Source organism: Talpa europaea (assembly GCF_964194135.1).
Source record: "Talpa europaea genome assembly, chromosome: 15".
Classification (NCBI taxonomy): domain Eukaryota; kingdom Metazoa; phylum Chordata; class Mammalia; order Eulipotyphla; family Talpidae; genus Talpa; species Talpa europaea.
Window position 1 is genome coordinate 12727210 of NC_140083.1, and position 19768 is coordinate 12746977.

The 19768-nt window shown below is 34.7% G+C and overlaps 1 protein-coding gene across 2 annotated transcripts in view; it reads left to right on the top strand.

The window, feature by feature from the left end:
- Positions 1 to 1003: 1003 nt before the first annotated feature.
- Positions 1004 to 19768, top strand: part of WASHC3 (WASH complex subunit 3) — a gene marked incomplete at its 5' end in the record, with an annotated part of 38017 nt that continues 19252 nt past the window's right edge. The window contains 5 exons of one of the 2 annotated variants that reach the window (XM_084255183.1): positions 1004 to 1054; positions 1631 to 1729; positions 10376 to 10441; positions 12146 to 12253; positions 15907 to 16017. In XM_084255183.1, coding sequence (XP_084111309.1) covers positions 1004 to 1054; positions 1631 to 1729; positions 10376 to 10441; positions 12146 to 12253; positions 15907 to 16017 — 435 coding nt within the window. The remainder of the gene's footprint in view (positions 1055 to 1630; positions 1730 to 10375; positions 10442 to 12145; positions 12254 to 15906; positions 16018 to 19768) is intronic. The other variant, XM_084255184.1, reaches the window with a different exon arrangement.

Genomic DNA, 19768 nt, shown 5'->3' on the forward strand with positions numbered 1-19768 from the left:
CTCTCAGAAGGCAAATGGCTCAGTCTAATTCAATCATATTCCTCAAAGGTTCTAGCAGACTATCTGGAATTTAGGATTAAAAATGTACTTTTCTTTTTTTACACTGATGTCTTATTTGGTTCCCCTATATTCTTGCTATAGGTAAAACCAACTGATATTTTTTCTTTTTCCTTCCGGCTTATTTCACTGAGCATAATTCCTTCTAGTTCCATCCACATTGCTGCGAATGGCATGACTTTATTTTTTTTGATTGCTGAATAATATGCCATTGTGTATATATGCCACACCTTGATCCAGTCATCTATTTTTGGGCATTTGGGTTGTTTCCAGGTTTTACCTATTGTAAATAGTGCTGCAATAAACATAGGGGTACAGTACAATACACAACAAAGCAAAAACGGACAAATACAAATCAGAGACATCCTGCAGGGGAGGAGGCGGGAGAGGGATCAGAGGGAGGGAGAGAGGAGCAAAAGGGACTGAGGTGATGGTGCACGGGTGCATTGGTGAAGGAATCTCTATGGGGACGACCCCCGAGGGGGTGGGGGAAGCAAATATTGTTTAAAAATGAACAATAATGTAAAAAAAACATAAAAATGATATTAAAAAGTAGCATACGCGATAAAAATAAAAACATTTCTGAATTTCCAAAAAAATTGACTTTTCAATTAACAGTGACTTAGGTAAGCATATAAAGGGCGGGTGTAAGCAGGGATGACCTCAAACGTCCGCAACTGCCCCCTCCCTTTTCGTGCTAAGAGTTTATCACTACCACGCCCAGGTCGCTCCACGCTGTACGTCCGCGGCTGACGTCACAACTCGGGACGCGAACTACCGATCCCAGAATGCCGTGCGACGGCGACGTCTACTTCCGGCAGGAAGGGACCAGGAGGCGGGGACTTGGCAGAGGGGTGGGGGGGGCGTTTCAACGCTATTACCGGGTTGGGCGGGCCCTAAGGGGAGGGTTTGTGGGCGAATCCTGGGTTCCCCGCCCGCTGAGGACATGGATGAGGACGGGCTTCCTCTCATGGGGTCAGGCATAGACCTGACCAAGGTTTGTAAAAGACCGAGCAGGACTTCCGGCGAGCTGGGAGGAGGATGGGGAAGGGATGCCGGGTTCCCAGGGCGCCCCCCATCTCTCCACGCCCCCCCCGCACCCTGGCCTTGGGCCTGCGTTCTGTCCGCCTCGGGAGGAAGAGGCCCACAGCTCAACTCGTGAGGGGGGCCCGCCCAGACGTTGAAGGGGGTGGTGTACCTCTCCCCGTCCTCGATTCCCGCGTCACGAGTATCTGGGCTCAAGGGGGGCCCCCCCCCGCCCCGCGGCCCGTCACGACTTGACATCTCACCTCTTTTCTTCCGCCTCCAAGTTTTCTGTGCGCCCCTATGTGTGGTTGCCTCTGGCTGGGAAAGCCCCTACTTGCGAATCCAGAGCCCACTCTCAAACTTTCCCGCAGCTTCTGTCGTCCTCGGACACCCCACCCCCACGGTGAGGAAAACAAGTTAATTACTATTCGCAGTATTTCAAATAACTCATATTACACAGCACAACACCCCGTTCTTATTAACCTAAGAGGAACTTCGCGGTGTACGAGCCTTCTGTTCGAATCATGTTTGTTTTTACATAACACAGGTGCCAGCTATTCAACAGAAAAGAACGGTGGCATTTCTAAACCAATTTGTGGTGCACACTGTACAGTTCCTCAACCGCTTTTCTACAGTTTGTGAGGAGGTAGGTCCTATGATATTGGTTTAATGAATAGCTTAGAAATCCACCTGCACTTTGGAAGGTGGCAGATGAGTACAACCAGAATTAAAGCCTGAGGTACAATATGCAGGTGTCATAAGTCACCCAATTGTTTTGTCAAATTTTATATCTTCATGGATTCTGCTGCCATCGATCCTAGTGCTTCTAATGGTCTGTGTGAAATACTGTTGTTCAGTAAGGCTTATTGTGCTTAAGGAGAACAAAAGGAATTCCAAAATTTCAGTAGAAAACATTTTACTTTGTAGTTATGTTTCTCTTATCCCAAAGATTTACATGTTAAGTACACATTGTTTCAGTTTATATTAGAATTATTTTTTAAAGGTTTATTTATGCATACAAGAGCTGGGCTACAGGCCAGAGATGCTCGGGGGTGAGAGGATTCACCAGAAACAGTGGGGAGTAGAACAGGCAGACTGACTGAAATACACTGCTGAGGGGAGCAGCTGGCGAGATAGGAGAGGCCTGCTGCACCATGTGGGTTGCTCCCTGGCCGTCTGGGGATCGAACTCGTGCTGCCAAGGCTGCGGATTGCTTCATAGTGTGGTGCTTAACCCCTTGCACCACCAGGGAGGCCCTATATTAGAAATATTTTACATTGCTTTATCAAAGGATAAGGAGATGATAGCCTAGAAACAGAACTTTGGCATCAAATATTATGCAAATAAAAATACTCTCTGTGAATGACTTGTGAAGTGAGGATTAAGTATCCAATTACATATGAGGTACCAGGTCCAAATGAGAATTAGGGGGAAAATGAGAAACATGGATGTTGAAATTGAGTTTAAGAAAGGAGGGAAAGATAAAATGAGATACTCACAGGAGTCTTACATGCAAGTACAAGGCATACCCTTAGCAAGTAGTGTTGTTAATAAAAATTGCATGGAGACTGGAGAACTATTTTCACTTGTATACGATTCTGGCTGTTTTTGTCTACCTATCAAAATTTCACTGTCTTCTCACTAAAGTAAACGAAGTAGTAATTGATAGAGTGAGGAGCTCAGTTCACTATCTAATAGACTCAACGATTAGGTGAATTTCCATTTCACCTTGTACCACTGCTGCTTTAAATGGGATATACAGTGGAAAAACTAAAGCAGTAAACTGAGAATTTAGTCCTTAACTTTTTATATCACAATAGGATAGAGAAGTATCTGGAGAGAAACTATTCCTGGATTGTTAGCAGAATAAGAAAAAATAAAACCACCACCAGCAAACACATTTATGAAAGCAACTTTTATATATTTATTTGTTTGTTTGTTTGTTTGTTTATTTTATAAAATAGCTGGGGTACAGGCCAGGGCACAGGAGGGTGAGAGGACTCACCAGAGACAAGAGTGAGGAGCAGAACAGGCAGACAGACCGAAAGCACTGCTGAGGGGAGCAGCAGGTGAGACAGGAGAGGTCTGCCGCGCCATATGGCAATCTGCCTGGCCGGGCAAGAATCGAACCTGCGCTGCAGAGGCTGAGGACAGCTTCACAGCGTTGTGCTCAACCTGCTACGCTGTCTGGAAGGACCATGAAAGCAACTTGGTTGAGCTGCCCTAAGGATAGCTCGTTACCTTTGTAATCCCTGACAGTTTTCTCTGTCTGAGGAGTGAGTGCAGTTTACTGCTTACTGTTGGCTAATAACTAGATAAAATATAATAATAATTGTTTTTCTCACCCATTGATTGCTGATAAATTCTCAGAGCTTCATGGCTCCATCTTTTTCCATCTTCTTTCCCTCACTCAACTTCCCCCCAGTTTTTCGGACTGTATCACTGCTGAGTCCCTATTTTTTTTCCTTGAAGAGAAAGATGGTTGACTAGAAACCCATGAAATTTAAAGATTGTTTATTAACTTTTTCTCCGTAATAGATAGGAATCTGGTTTGGACATAACTCACTGTTTGCAAATAGTATTTTATCAGTTTGGATATTAATGTCAGTTGTGGCCTTTTTGCTTGGTGTGACAACAATAACTAATATTTATTGGCCTCAGCGTTTTACTAAGTGATTCACATACATTTAATTTTCACAGCCCAGTCCTTTGAAAGCAGTCTAGTTATCTCTCTTTTACATACATAAAATAACTGAAATGTAGAAAGGTTTAAATCATTTGCTTAGTAAATTCATTTATTCATTCATTTATCCAACATATATTGAGTGTATAATATTTAAGCTGCGGTCACTTCTCTAACTTTTTCATACTCACATAGCTGAAAGTAAGAGAGTTGGGATTCCAACTCTGATCTGTTAAGTAAAAATGGGAAAATGTCTCACTACTCTGTTATTACACTTTTGATCTGAATAAGAGTTTATGTTGTTTTCAAGTGAGACATTGCAGTGTCTTCTTTTTTTTTTTTTAAGATTTATTTATTCATGCATACACGAGCTGCAGTGTAGGCCAGAGGTGAGCAGAGTGGTGGTGAGCAGATTCACCAGAGATAGAGTGGGGAGCAGAACAGGTGGATCTACTAAAACTGCTGAGGGGAGCAGTGGACAAAACAGGAGAGGTCTGCTGCGCCATGTGGGTCAGAGAACTAACTCAAGCTGCAGTGGCTGGTGATAGCTTGATAGTGCTGTGACTTAACCTCTGTGCCACCTGGGAGGCCCTGCAGTGTCTTTTTTTTTTTAATATTTTCTTACTTTTTCTTTTTTTAATTTAAATTTGATTTTTATATTACCCATACAATTACAACCCCCTTATTTTGACCCCAATCCCTCCTTTCCCCATCCCCCACCCCCGATAGAGTATTTCTGGTTCATAGTTGTTTGTTGATTTTGATTTTTACTTTCTTATAGTTATTCATTTTCCTGGTCCCTTATTTAAGTTTTCTAGATTCCTGCTATGAGTGAGACCATCCAGTATTTTTCTTTTTCTTTCTGGCTTATTTCGCTGAGCATGATCCCTTCCAGCGCCATCCATGTTGCTGCAAATTGCATGTGTTTATCTTTTTTGAATGCTGAGTAATATTCCATGGTGTATATGTACCACATCTTCTTGATCCAGTCATCTACTTTTGGGCATTTGGGTTGTTTCCAAAGCTTAACTATTGTAAATAGTTGCAGTGTCTTATTTATAGCTATTTCAAAACATTTTTTAGATTTGGATTGTCTTTTTTGCTAAGCATGTCCATTTGATGTAATTTTTTTTTTGATATGAAAAATTCCAGGAATCTAACATATACTTAAACATAAGTTGCTGTTTTCTCCCCATTAAGGTCAATGTGGTTTTTGAAGTGGGTTGTAATTTGTTAATAGCACCTAGTAGATCTGTAGTCCTTATTTAGTTAAAACTTTAAATGAGAACCAAAAAGAGTTTCCCTCAACAAAAAATGAGCCTCTGCTGTTATTTTTTTTGACCTGGAAGTGAATTAGGGGAAATGCAATTTTTTTTATGTTTGTTTGTTTTTCATAATCCTTGTTTTAACCAGATCCAAACTGTAGTGACTTCAGTCACAACTACACTCAATCCCAAAATGCATTTGAAACAAATAGCTGAGACTCTTTCTTCATCACTAATACTGCCTTTAGAGTTCTCTAATAAAAAGTTCAACAATGTATTCTGTGAAGAATTTAACTTTTTAAAAACTTTTTTTTGGGATACTAGGTTACTTTATAACTCTTCTAATGACTGGAACCAGGACAAGGGAAAGTTTAGAAGATAAAAGAAAGTAGATGAGTCAGACCAAAGTTATAAAGTACTGGGATCACTTCTTCCTTTACAACTCCTCAGTAAGCATTTCTATTCCGGCCTTTCTTGGCAAAATCTTAATGGTGATCCAGTGGGATTGTAAATTTAAAAGGAAGGGGATAGAGGCACCACAGTGCAAATTCTATGCACATTACAGATAAAATTGAGTTGTGGTTTCACCTTATAATTAATTTTAAAGTCAAAGGTATTCTGTAAACAGGGCAGTCAGATGTGTTGTTTTTACTCAGACTTGTAACAAGCTAAATTTTAATTGGGTTGTTAAAAAAAAATTTTAACATCCTAAAACTTTCTTTTTTTCTAAAATCTTTAAGTATTGACAAAAATGCTGAGAATTCTCACATAATCTAAAAAAATTTACTGTGCTTAGTTATGTTCTCCATCTAATTTTTTTTTTTTAAGATTTATTTATTTATACAAGCACTGGGTACAGTCAGAAGCGCGGGAGGGTGAGAGAATTCACCAGAGCCGGAGTGGGGAACAGAGCAGGCAGAAGGAACGAAGTACACTGCTGAGGGGAGCAGCGGGCGGCAGGAGAGGTCTGCGGCTGTGGGCAAGAGAGGTTAGAGGAGGGGAGGTCAGAGGGCAGGAGAGGTCAGAGGCTGCGGGCAGCTTCGCAACCCAGCGCTCAGCTGCTGCGCCACCGGGGAGGCCCTCTCCATCTAATTTTTAAGCCCATTATTGGACTTAAACTACTACCAGCTAATGTTTTTGCTTAAAACCCTATTTACTGCTGTAACTTTTACAACTGCTTTTACAGTTTTTACAACTGCTGGCCTTAAATGTCAGGTGAAGTTTAATAAAACCATTGATTGCTTCCATTTCTGGCTTCTAGGGCATACACAACCCAATGTGATATACCAAGAGCACCATTATTTAAAAATACTGTTACTCTTAGAGAATTGGATATAAACTGGAGCATTTACAACCTTGAAAAACTACACTTTTATTTTTGTTTCCTTGTTTCACCATTTACTCCGCATTTCTTCCTTTTGTCTTATTTTCACTTTAATAAAATGCATTACCTTAGAAATAGGTGAGTGATAAATCAATACATTTTCAGCATGTCTGATAAATTCCAGGTACCTTATAAATTCACCTATTGTCCCTAACCAAGTTTTGTTAGGTTTTTTTTATCCTTATAAAGAGGATGGTTAACTGTATGGGTGAGACTATTATCTTTCCATTGCCTCTCTGCTAAACCTTTCAGAGAAAGGGACAGTTATTCCTGTAACTTATATCCATAGTCATCTATAATTCAGAGCAGAGGTTCTCAAGCAGGGGACATTTGGCAATATCTAGAGATATTTTTAGTTGATACAAGTGGGGAGTGCTGGTGGCATTTAGTGAATAGAAAGCAGAGTCTGTTAAACATTCTATATTGAACAGACTACAGACTCAAAAACATTTATTATGCTAAGTTATCTTTGAAAAGCAGAAGCTCTTAATTGTGCCATGGACTTTTTGGCATTCTAGTAAACAAAGTGAATGTTTCCAATTGCATAAAATATATAGAATTACAGAAAACTAATTATATGCTTTAGAAGAACTCAAAATTGATACAGTAATATGTGCTTTAGCAAAACTTTGTTAGATGACCCAGGTAACACATCTAATATTTTAAGATATTAAAAACCAACTCCAGAAACGACAGATAATACCTCCATGGATAGTAAAATAACAATATTTGTCCACAACAAAGATCTTGCCTAGCCAGAAGGAAAACCCTGTTGATCAGATTTTGAAAATAACATTTATTTTCAAAAACATAAACTTGAATGGGAAAAACTCTTTTTATTTTTATTTACCACTACCTTAAATTTCACATATTCTTTGTGAGTTTAGTAAATGAAAATCAAGTAGAATTAGGACCTATGACTTGGTTACCAGTAGAAATCACAGGTCTTTATTATTAAATTGCAATTGTTTTTATTTCATTATGCTTTGTATTGGTTTAGATATCAAGGCTATTCAGATAAATTATTATAAATTAAAATATATTGATGTTTATTTCAGTATCCTTCATGTCTTGCATGAATAAATTATTTATGTAATCTTTACAAAACATTTCATATTAGTGAGGATTTGATAGCAGTAGATGAGAAGGTAAAAATGAGTGCCAAAGCGAAAGATTGACGTATCAAACTAATCAGATCCAGAGAGAATGAATAACTGCTCTAGGAAGTATAAATAATTTCCTCTAAGCCTCTTTAATCTTCCCTCTCAACAAGTAGTTTTCCAAATAAACATTTTCATCCTTAATCCCTTATTTACTAAGATTTGTACTTTGGTACTTGGCCTATCCTGTGTGAATCATTGAGGGCCCATTTAAGGACAATTTAGTTTTATGATCTAACCCTATAAACATTTTAATACCAATTTTTAAAATAATTCCAGATAAACAGCATCTATTTTAGGAAATTTGATTAGAAAAATTTGATTCCTAGTATTTTAGGATAATAGTATCTTAGTGAGAAATGGATCAATCATTTAATCCCTTTGAATAGCAAAAATTGTATCTATGCAATACTGGGAATTTTCTGTCATTTTTAAAAAATTAATAAGCTTTCTTTTTTAGAATAGTTTTAGGTTCAGAGCAAAACTGAGCAGAAAGCTCAGAGTTCCCGTAACACCCCACCCTCCCCACAGTAGTACTTTTGTTACAGTTGATGTGCCTACATCGATTCGCATCATCATTACAAGTAATCCCTGGCAACATATTTTAACAATGTAAAATTCTTTCAAAACAATTCCTTCAAAAATATATCTGGAGTTGGAGTTACTTGTGTTCACATTATTTTATTTTTATGAAGACTCAGTTTTCTTATCTTTAAAAGTATCATAATAATAGTTCCTACCTTACAGATTTCTTGTGATATTTCAATTAATATGTTGCATATACAGTGTAGCATAGTAAAGTAAATTCCCAAGTGTTTATGTTGGTGACTGTTACATAAAAGTACACATTTATGTAAGTATATGAAAAATTAATTTTTAATGTCTTTCTGTTTCTTTTTCCATGTTCACTTAATCAAACCAAAGTATTCCTTTTTTTAATTAAGTTAGAAATTATTCACTTCACAAATTAATTTTCTGTAGGATTTCTGCAATTACTTTAGCTTCTCTAGTGAGTTGAAAGACTGATTATATTTAACACAATTTAATTTCCATGTTCAGGAAACACCTATAATTTGGAAAGGAATTCATCCCTATTTAGATTTATTTATTTATGCATACAAGAACTGGGGTACAGGCCAGAGGTGTGGGGAGTAAGAGGATTCACCAGAGATAGTGGGGAACAGAACAGGCAGATCTACTGAAATACACTGCTGAGGGGAGCAGCGGGCGAGATAGGAGAGGTCTGCTGTGCCATGTGGGTCACCTCCCTGGCCAGGTATTGAAGTTGTACTGCAGTGGCTGCGAATAGCTTTATAGTGCTGCCTCTTAACCCCTTGCACCACCAGGGAGGCCCACATCCCTTTTTTTATAAATCTGTATGTTTACATAAAAGCTTTATGTGAACAAATCCTACAAGTCAAGGTTAAACTTACCTTTGAATGCCATTAAAACTAGATTCCGATATTTTATTTCAAAATCTTTGTAGCTATCATGTTGCTCATCTTAAAAATAAGTGTCTTGTGACAAAGTGCTAACTACTCTGCAGTGGCTCAGTTTTTTCCCTCCAAATCTGGGCAAAACAACTGTCTCTTGAAGTGTTAAAATTCTGCTTATGAGTTATTCAACATCTTGATAATATCCCAGAAAGCAGACAGAATACTGCACATCTGCCAACTAAACTGGCCAACTGCTTTCAGACTGTGTCACTGAGAGTAATATTGTTTAGGATTAGAGAGTTTTAAATAAATGTTCTCATAGGCCTTACTTGATGTTGCTTTTATTTGTGTAGCTGTATATATATATGTAGATAATTCTGTAGAGTAAGTAGAGCATGGCAAGCTCTTGGTGGTTCTGGTTTATCTTAGATTTTGATAGTAGGTTGATTCCTTTTGCTTTTTTAGTACTCTTATTTTTTCCCTGTGTTTTAGTTCTCAACATGAACTACTTATTATCTAATTTCATCCCTTTTACTTCTCAAGCTTGAAAGGTTTGAATTTGAACTAATTATATGTGCTTATGTGTTCAAGTAATTTATAAGACAATCCTGTTCCATGCTGTCTGGGATGATTTTTATTCTTATTTTCTACAAAGAATTCCTTTATTCATCAACAAACGATTAGGTTCCATTAAGTATCAAGTACTGCAGATATGGCATTAGACAAAAAACTGTTCTGGGAAGAGTTTATATTTTGGTGCCAATGATTGATTATGATTCTGATAATAAATTTGATAAGGCTAAAAGTGTAACTTTTTCTTAACTATGAATATAATTTGTACGATAGATATATAAGACAATATTGGTATAAAATAATCATGAAGCATGCTAGTGAAGGTAATAGAATACCTGAGTTCCCATTCTTACTTCTGAAATAAGAGAATAATATATTAGAAAATTACAAATGGGCCTCCCCTGGTGGCGCAGCCGTTGAGTGCTGGGCTGCAAAGCTGCCCACAGCCTCTGTAGCGCTGGTTCAATCCCCGGCCGCCGGCAAGGGTCCCACATGGCGCACAGACCTTTCCTGCCGCCTGCCGCGCTTGCTGCTTCCCTCAGCAGTGTACTTCATCAGTCTGCCTATTCTGCTCTCCACTCTGGTTCTGGTGAATTCTCTCACCCTCCTGCACTTCTGACTGTACCCAGTGCTGTATAAATAAATAAATCTTTAAAAAAAAAAAAAGAAAGAAAAGAAAATGACAAATATTCAAGCCACTTCTTATTATTTGCAAATCTGCCCTTTGTTATCCTTGTTAACTGATTGTTTTCATCATCCTTTTTTTATTTGTTTTAATCTTTCTTTTCCAGAAATTGGCAGAACTTTCTCTTCGTATCCAACAAATTGAAACAACTCTCAATATTTTAGATGCAAAGGTTTGTATTTCTGAATAATTATAATGCAAACATTGCTTTACATATATCAACTTTCTCAGTCATACTTAATTAACTTTATATTTAGAAATAAAATCATTTTAGCTTTTCCATCCATTAAGGGGATACAGTGCTTTTTAAAAAATTCATTAATTACAGAGGGCATAATGTTCATTATAACAATTAACTGATACAGATGAATTTAATTTGATACAGATGAATTTAATTTGCTTCATTGTACTAGTGAGAAGCGTAATGTCACATGTTAACAAATTGAACTATTGTATAGTTCACTTAATTTGATGGAAACTTCACAATTATCTCAATAGTTATCATTTGTAACATAGTAAAAATTATATAAAACTTTAGATATCTCCAGAGAAAAATTTGGAGAAATATTGGCTATTTTTCATTTGCAAATATATTAAATGCTAATGAAGAAATGCCAGTTGTGATGTCAGAAATTACAAAAGATAACTAGGAAAAATGGAAAGGTATTTTTATTTGAAAGCTTGCAGATCTGTATATGTTTCCTACTTATAAAATAATGGAAACACTTATATTTTTGCGACTTTATGTTTTTATCAAAAAAAAGTATCTTAAAATATTGTGAGGCAGTAAAATAAGGATCAGAATGTCTAATTTATACCTCTTCTTATGGACCTTCGCCATTATAATTCTCGCAGAATATTTCTCAAGCTTAGAAGATTTAGGATACTGGCTTTGAACATGTTCATAATACTTCCTAGCAGCCATACTCACTTGAAACTATTTAGGTCATAGCCACTGTGCTAAGTACTGTCTTCACTCAACAGTTCTCAATGGATATCTCTGCTTCAGATCTTACTACCATTAGTTTTTTTCATTATTCTTTGTTATGAGCATGTCTTATTTTAATGTTTAATTAGTCCAAAGTGACAAGTTAAGTTACCATATTAGCAAGTTTACCTTAAATTACTTCCATGGCCATAGAGTTAATCCCCGACATTAGCCAATCATTTGACAAATATGTATCATTGAAATCAGAATGAAATCAGAAAAGAAGGTTTGCATGGTTGTTGCAAATCCATACTGAAATTCTTAGCCACTAGCAATATGCCTATTTTTATGTGTTAAAATAACACATTTTAGTAACATTCAGTGATAAATATTTAAGAAAGAAAAAAGAATGAGCTGTGTTAGACATGAAGTCATGAAGAAGAGTTTTGTCATTTCTCAGATAATTTAAAGTATGCTACGAAGCACTTTTTTTACAAAGAATTTCTAATAAAAATCTGTTTATAATAACGGCAAGGTTACTTTTCTCATCCCTGCCTTACAGGTAAGAAAATTAAAAGACTTAGGGAGATTTTTACAAATTCACATAGTTCATAACTTAAATCTACAGAATTTGACTCTGAAGCTAGTGCTCTCATCCCTACATTAGGATTCCTTATATTTTAAAAATTTCTGGGCAAAAAAATGGTTATATGCTAAATTAAATTAATGATAAATTCTTCAAAAAATACTTTATTTACAAATGCCTGTCACTTTGAATAGTTTTTGGCATGGAGAATTCCAGACTCCAAAGGTGAGATTTTATAAACCTATTCCTATAGAATTAAAACTTAATATATTACAATTATTTAAAACACAAACACCTAAAAACTTACATTTAATCACCTAATATTATCTTCATATGCCAAAATTAATATTTTCTTCTCCTAGTTGTCATCTATCCCAGGCCTTGATGATGTCACATTTGAAGTATCTCCTGTTAGTGCCCCCAGAATGGCAAATGATTCACATTCTGAAACCTCTTTAGAGCAATCACAGGTAAGTATTTAATTTCCAAGAAATGAGCAGATCTTGTTTGGAGAAATAGACTAAGCAGCAGATTTGAAGAAAGAAGTCAAATAAAAATGTAAAACTTTGAATAGTAATATTTTAAAACCTTAACATAGAAAATGGAGTTTGAAAAAAATGTTACTTGTTTGATATTTTTTGAGAAGCTTTTTTAAGTTAATATTTTCTTTGTTATAAAAAGGGAAATTGGCCTATATGGCAGTAGAAAAAAATCTTTGAGTATAATTATTTTCTTCAAGTGACTATGGAAATTTTTATAAACTCTCATGAGAAATTTACTTTTTAAAGTTTTACTATTAAAAACATTTAAACATACACAAAGACTGTAGTACAGTGAATATTCCAATACCTGAATTTACCAGTTAAGATTTTGTTGCAATTGCTTTAACTATCTTTTTGACACTTACTGAAGTGAATTACATTTTATTAGCCCCTGTGTTATTCCTTGAGTGTCTCTGAAAAGGTCTCACATTTTCTTGTATAGCCACAATGCCTTTATCACATACAGTAAATTAATGGTAATTCCCTCCTATCTTCTAACCCCTTGTTACTCAAAATAGGCTCCAGGGACCAGCAGCCTGGGCATCACCTGTGGGCTTAATAAGAACGAAAAATCTCAGACTCCACTCCAGATCTACTGAGTCAGAATGCACAATTTAATAAGATCCATAGGTGATTTCTAGGCTCTTAAAATTTGAGAGATACTAATCTAAGAAGTTTCAGTTGTCTAAAAAATGTGTTTTTGGATTTGATTTGTTCAAGTCAGCCTCCTAATAAAGGCTTCACTATACATTTGGTTATATTTGGTTCTTATGTCTTAATGTTCACTTATGCTCTGTATAAATTTAAATTAAAATTTGATTTTTATTTCAAAAAAAAATCTTATTTTAGAACAATCTCTTGTGTACCTCAAGAGAGGTATACCTCTTGTGTACCTGAGTTAAAATTCAGAATAAAATAATCATTAAAATGGTTGTCTACCAGGTAATGCTGAACAAGTAGACTCCCTATCTATATGGAATCCTGCATTTATACCTGGAGGACTTTTCACAGGGTATTTTTTAGATCATGATCATGGTAATGATGATGGTGATGGTGAAGGTGATGATGATTATGGCTAAAACATAAAGGGTTTCTATTTTGTGCCAGGCATCTCTTTAAGTGCTTTTCTTCTAAGAGCTTTTCATAAATTGACTCATTTACTCTTCACATGGACCTATGAAATAAGTATTGCATTATCAATTCTACTTTGCAGTTTATCAAATGAGGTACACAGAGATTAAATAACCTGTTGAAAGTCACACAATAAGTCTAAGAGCTGGAATTTTAACCCAGATCATTTGGGGCCAACAATCCTAGCTTTTATCTTCTATTCTCCACTGTCTTATGCACCTGTGTCAAATATTAAGCATGCGTTATGTATGGGGCAAGGCTTTGTGGGAAAGCCATATATTTAAATAGTATGCATTTAGGGACTGAATAAGATGACCATTGATTTAACAACAGGATATTAGAAAATTTAATTTTCTTTTAATTAATATAGCAAATTCCATTCTGATGATCACTGGGATGTATATACAGGAAAAAATCCAGATGTATAGAAGAGTTAAACTTTATATTGATTTTTTTTCAGGTGTTATTATAAATGCCAGCTATGATGTATTTTTCAAACGTGTATAGTTGTATTACTTCTGCCTATTTAGAGTTTCAAGAAGTTAATTAAGAATAATCATAGCTGAATTTTCTAAAATTTGGAATGAACTGCTATATCTCTTACTCTATCTTGTTTAAAAATTGTACATTAATTCATTTGGAGGATTTTTGAAATTTTTTCTGAATTTAAAAAATTGTGGAAAAGTGTGTTGATTAGTTTAATAAAGTAACTTAAGAATGTTCTCAATATTCAAATCATCTCCTTATTTCTTCTCCATTGTTATTATATTTTGTGTAAAATATTTTGAAATGGACTTAAGTGTTGCTCAACACAGAATTTGAATTGTCATTACAGTCAACTCTCTTATCAGATAAAGGATAATCATGTGCTTTCTAAAAGTCATCCATTCATTGTAGTCTCTAATCTATATATGAGTCAAAGACCTAAGATTTGCATACTGATTTTTTCTGCAATTTTAATTTCATGGCTTAGATTTTATCATTACTCACAATAGAACAATTGTGCAGATTGAGATTAATTTGAGAATAAAATGAAAGACATTTGAGGAATATGATAGAGAATTTAATGGGTCATTCAAATAGCAAAGGTGTAAGACCTGACATAATTAAACCTTGTTGAGGTCATCATTATTAGGCAAAAATTAATGGCTGACCTTTGAAATCCATTGGACCTGTATGTAATTATCATTTGCTTAATTGTGCTATTGTATGAGTTTACTGTCCATATGTTTTTTTTTTAATATATGCTTGGGTCTTGGTTAAATTTTTTTATTTAAATGTTTTGAACTATTTGTATTTTACAGATGAATATATGTGTGTTTGCTCTCTTTTGTACACTTAACAGTTGTCTTATATAAATTCTAAAGGATTTTTGGATGCTTTATTTGCTTCAGAGTTTTACACAGGTTTAATTTACATTTGAATTATCTAAGGAAAAACCTTAGCATATAATTCACATTCATATTCATATTTTCAAAACTATGGCTATTTAAAGATCTTTCTTGATTTATCTAAATTACAGCATAGAATGTAGACATTCAACTGATGTCATTCGGTTAAGAAAATTCCTCTTAATGCTATTATACAGATAATGAATGAGAATTCACAAAAGAAAGCTCTCTAAATGGTTAGGTTCATAGAAAAATCAAGATCTGTGTACAGACAGTCTTAGCTTTGCACTTAAGTGAGAACAGAGTTCCCATATGGACAAGTTTTAGTTAATATGTTACCATGCAGAGTGAGAACTCTATGTGGAATGAGAACTGTATATATGATAAAAGCATTTTTTTTCTAAAAAGACCAAGCCCAGGTATTCTTCATTGTAGGTAATATTTAACATTTAATCTTACTCTACAGAAAATGTTACCAAAGTAATGGTATAATCCGTGACTGAAATATATAAAAGCAGATAATTTTCTGTGAGAAATAGGCTTCTCATCCATAATTTCTTCAGGCATTGCTTTCTAAGATATAAGAATAACCATATTACTTAGAATAAGACTATTTAATAAAGAAGTCACAGTTTTATAGATGGTATAAACCTAGAAAATCAATTCACAATCAATTGGAGTTGAACAATTGACAAACCAAATAGTTTTATAAGTTTTATTAAAAGTTCTAAATAACATGTCCACCTATAATTCATATTTTATATTAACACTCTGGAGATAAGTAAAGCAAAATTCCAATATTTTTTAATGTCATGAATAGATTTGCATTTTTAAGGGGACAGTATATACTGTTGCTATTAAGTGTAGCTTCTTTTAAAATCATATTTTAAGTATTTGTAAATATATATCCCATGATTAAATTACTGGTATTTAAATTTAGAAATATTCTTTTTTCTGTATTTACTGCTTTAGAATTATAAAAAGAAACATCCCTTTTAAGTAGCATGATGGACCCCTTTTGTGAATTGTCTAAAGATTTACACGTAATACTCTCTACAGCAGAACAGTTTACAAGACCATGGACTACAGGAAAGTGAAGTAACAGCAGAAAATATCTTAACTGTAGCCAAGGATCCAAGATATGCCAGATATCTCAAAATGGTTCAAGTGGTAAGCTAATTTGGTCTGTCTTCTCTGTCTAGCAGCCTCATTTGAAATTCTTAACGCTCAAGATTTCTTTGTTATTTTTTCAATCTGAGAACAAACTGCTAAACCGAGTGACCAAGTTTTCTGCTCTTCTTTCCCATGTTTAATTACTACCCTGATTTTAAAAAATAAACAGAAGTCAAATACTTCTAATTAAAATTGATCTCTCATACTTCATATTAACATAGCTTAATATAGATTTACACAAAGGTTTTTGCTTTACACAAAGTTATCATTGCAAATATCAGAGGAATGAAATTTGCTAAATCATATGGCTTTAGTTTAATTCTCATATGCTAGCACAAATAGTGATTTTTTTTTTGGTGTATTTTAATTTTGAATTTCATCTGTCAATAATTAGGTTCATAGAAAAGGGCAAGTTTCTTTGCCATGTAAGGCAATGCTTTTAGTACTATATGACTTCAGAATTCATATTTTTTCTAAGAAATAATTGCATGATATAATACCAGAAATATTTTCAGTTGTCTATAAAAGCAGAAGTTAATTTCCTTTCATTCCAATAGGAAGTCGTGTTACAGTGTTTGAAGGAACTAGCTGCCCATCATTTTATGCAAAAATTAATGTTCTTGTACAGTTCTATCAGGCAGCAAAAGTGCTAATACTAAAGAAGAACTGTTTAGTTTTGCTGTCCATAGCATTATTTATCACCAAAATAGTTTTAAAACAAGGACTGTTTGGCAGTCAGAATGAGTGGATTGGCTTATTTAGAAACTACAGTGGTGACTATGGGGAGGAAGAAAAGTACATTCACTTTTTCTGTCAGAGAAGTGTATTTGTCACTTTTAAAATTAAAATTCTTCATTGACAGTCAAGCCCAGGGCTCTAAGTTTTGGGAAAAAATAAACCAGGCTTAGAGATGAAAATTATATAAAGGATTTTAATTGATAAAAATAAAGTAAAGCTAGTTTGAATATGAATCATAATAAACATGTTTTTAAAACTAGAACCCAGGAAAATTTAAGCCAGGCTTAATATATATAGACTGTCAAATATGTTTATTTCAAACAAAAGAAAAAGTTTCAGAATGATTTTAGAAGGCTTTTCTATTTATCTTGCCAAATATATATAAGAAGTAGGGAAATCTACTTGATAATATTTCTAAGAATGCCCTGAAATCTTAGAAAAAAGACATCTTAGGATAAGTTATTATATTCTTAATACATTACCTCTAATTTTATAAGAACTCAACTTCATAAACTCATTTTTCCTTTTCAGGGTAAATACACTGTCCATTTATCCCACAAATATTTATTATATACTGTAAGATATTGTATTACATATTGACTAGATTTATCTAGCCAGCTAAGATTCAGATACCACTTGACATTTTTATTACTAATTGCTAGGCCAAATTCCATTGCTATTCATATGTATCATATATGGGTATATCTGTGTGTGTGTGTATGTGTGTGTGTGTGTGTGTATGTATATATACACACATATACATATATTTAAATAATACTTAAATATTCATTTTTTGAATCATATAGCTTACCACTTCAGTAGGAATAAAAGCCAGTGTCTTTCACAGGCCCATGAGATCCTGTACAGTTTAGCTCCCCTATTGCTAGATCTCATATCTAGCTCTCTGGCCTTACTCCATTTCTACTGGCCTCCTTGATGTTCCTTGAATAAATAAATATATTCATGGGCAATCCTGCTTCAGTGCCTGTGTCCCAGCTATTTGATCTAAAACACTTTTTTCCAGATATCTAGATTAACTACAATCATCTTCATGGTTTGCTCCCTCACTTCCTTCAAATCTTTATTCAAGTATTCTTACCTTCTCTGCATTCCTATTCCTTTTACTCCAATCATTGTACACATTATTACATCTTATCAAAGCTGAGTTTTGGAAGCCTATATTATGTAATTTAGGGAGGGGTATTAACACAAAGAAGGCTGTGTGATCACAACAAATCTGTTTTTTTAAAAAGATGACTAAATTATACCAACAGTATAAAAAATCTATTCCGAAGATCCCCAAATTCTGTACCCTTAAAAGGGAATTAACAGTATCACAAGTTCTCTCACCTCTTAAAGATAAGATTTCCTTCTTTCAATTGCCTTTATATTTTGGTAATTTAATAATATGAGTTACTGTTAATATGAGTTACATACGCTGAGTCTTATACCTACAATATATTTGCACTTATGTGAAGTCTCTTGTCTTTTCCAAAGTATATTTTTCCATTCAGCATCTTAGTACTTACTAGGTCTTCAAACCTCTCATAAATAACCTTTTCTCTTGCTTCCTCCTGTATTATTGTTTAGAACCATTTCATTTTCTCAGTAAGACTGAGAGTAGGCAGGTGTTTCTCAAACCCTTTCAGCTTCTTCAGTAATACAAAAAGCTTTAATTTGGTCACTACCCATGTAGTGATCCTTGCTTCAGATTGGAAAACATAGAAAGTCCAAGCGTATATATATACAGATTTTTTTTTCATACTTCTTGGGTCTCTAGATTAACTACTATCATTTTTTGCTTTCCTCCTCAGCCTTCATGAAAATTGCCTCTTTTATCTCCTGAGCCCTAGCTAGCTAGCTCCTAGTACATACTGCTTTTGTATTTGCCCTTTCTCAGTTATCACATACCTGTAAATCTGTACTAAAAGCCAAGGTAATTAAAACTGCTTAAATAATATAAGATCCTTTGAACTGAAGCTGACAGAATCTTTCAAGTATCACTTCAGAGAGAAATAAGCAGTACCTTGCTTGTTGGTCTCTGTATCATTTTTTGTCATTCCTGGATACCACCCTCTCTGAAATAGAAGAATGATTATAGTTCCAGAAACTTAGTTGTTCCTCTGTGCAACAATTGGAATGCCCAGGAAGAGTACACCCAGATCTTTACTCTTTATCTTGGGGATGCAACATGGTATATTTGCTTAGCTTTGTCATACATTGCTGTGACCAAGTTCAGGTCATGCCACAGCTCAAGTCCTCAGTTTCCTGATATATAAAATGAGTTCTGAAGTTCTTATTAGATTTATGATCTATTATGATCTACTAATTGATCCCCAGATTTGGATCTGATTATTAACGAATGTTCCTGGAACACCTGCTGGCATTTTCTGACTTTTTTCCCTTTTTAAGCAAGTTTTATACAAGGTTTTTCAGTGAGTAATACTGTTGTGTTCCAAATGTGGCAGATAATTGATTCTGATTTAATGTTTGTTGTCATAATAGTGTAGCACAAGCCTTTACTAAATTACATATTGCTTTTATAACTTAACTGGAATTGTGTACATAGATCACTTTTCCAACAATTCTCCCCTTTTTATTGGCAGAACTTGGTGAATCCTCTGCCAGTAATAAATTGTGCATTGGGAAAGTCCGACTTCCACATTAAGAAGCTAATGACTTGTATTTTTTTAAACCATATTTGCCAAAACAGTCTCTTTGGACATTTAGACTTTTTTAAAGCTCTATTTTCTTTGGCTGACTTAAAATGCGAATTGAATAATTTTCTTGGTTCTGGTGGTTCTGATGCATCTGTTGCCAGCAGTGGATGTTGGCCTGGGAAAATGTGACTTCCATTACCTAAGGATAAAGATCTCTACCTGATTATTAAAGATGTTCATTAAGAAGTTATACACCTTGTACCTGGTGAGACTAATTAATCATGAGTAAAATGCTTTTTAGATGAGGTATAGTTTTTGAGTAATTAAGAGCATTAAAATCGTGCTTGTAT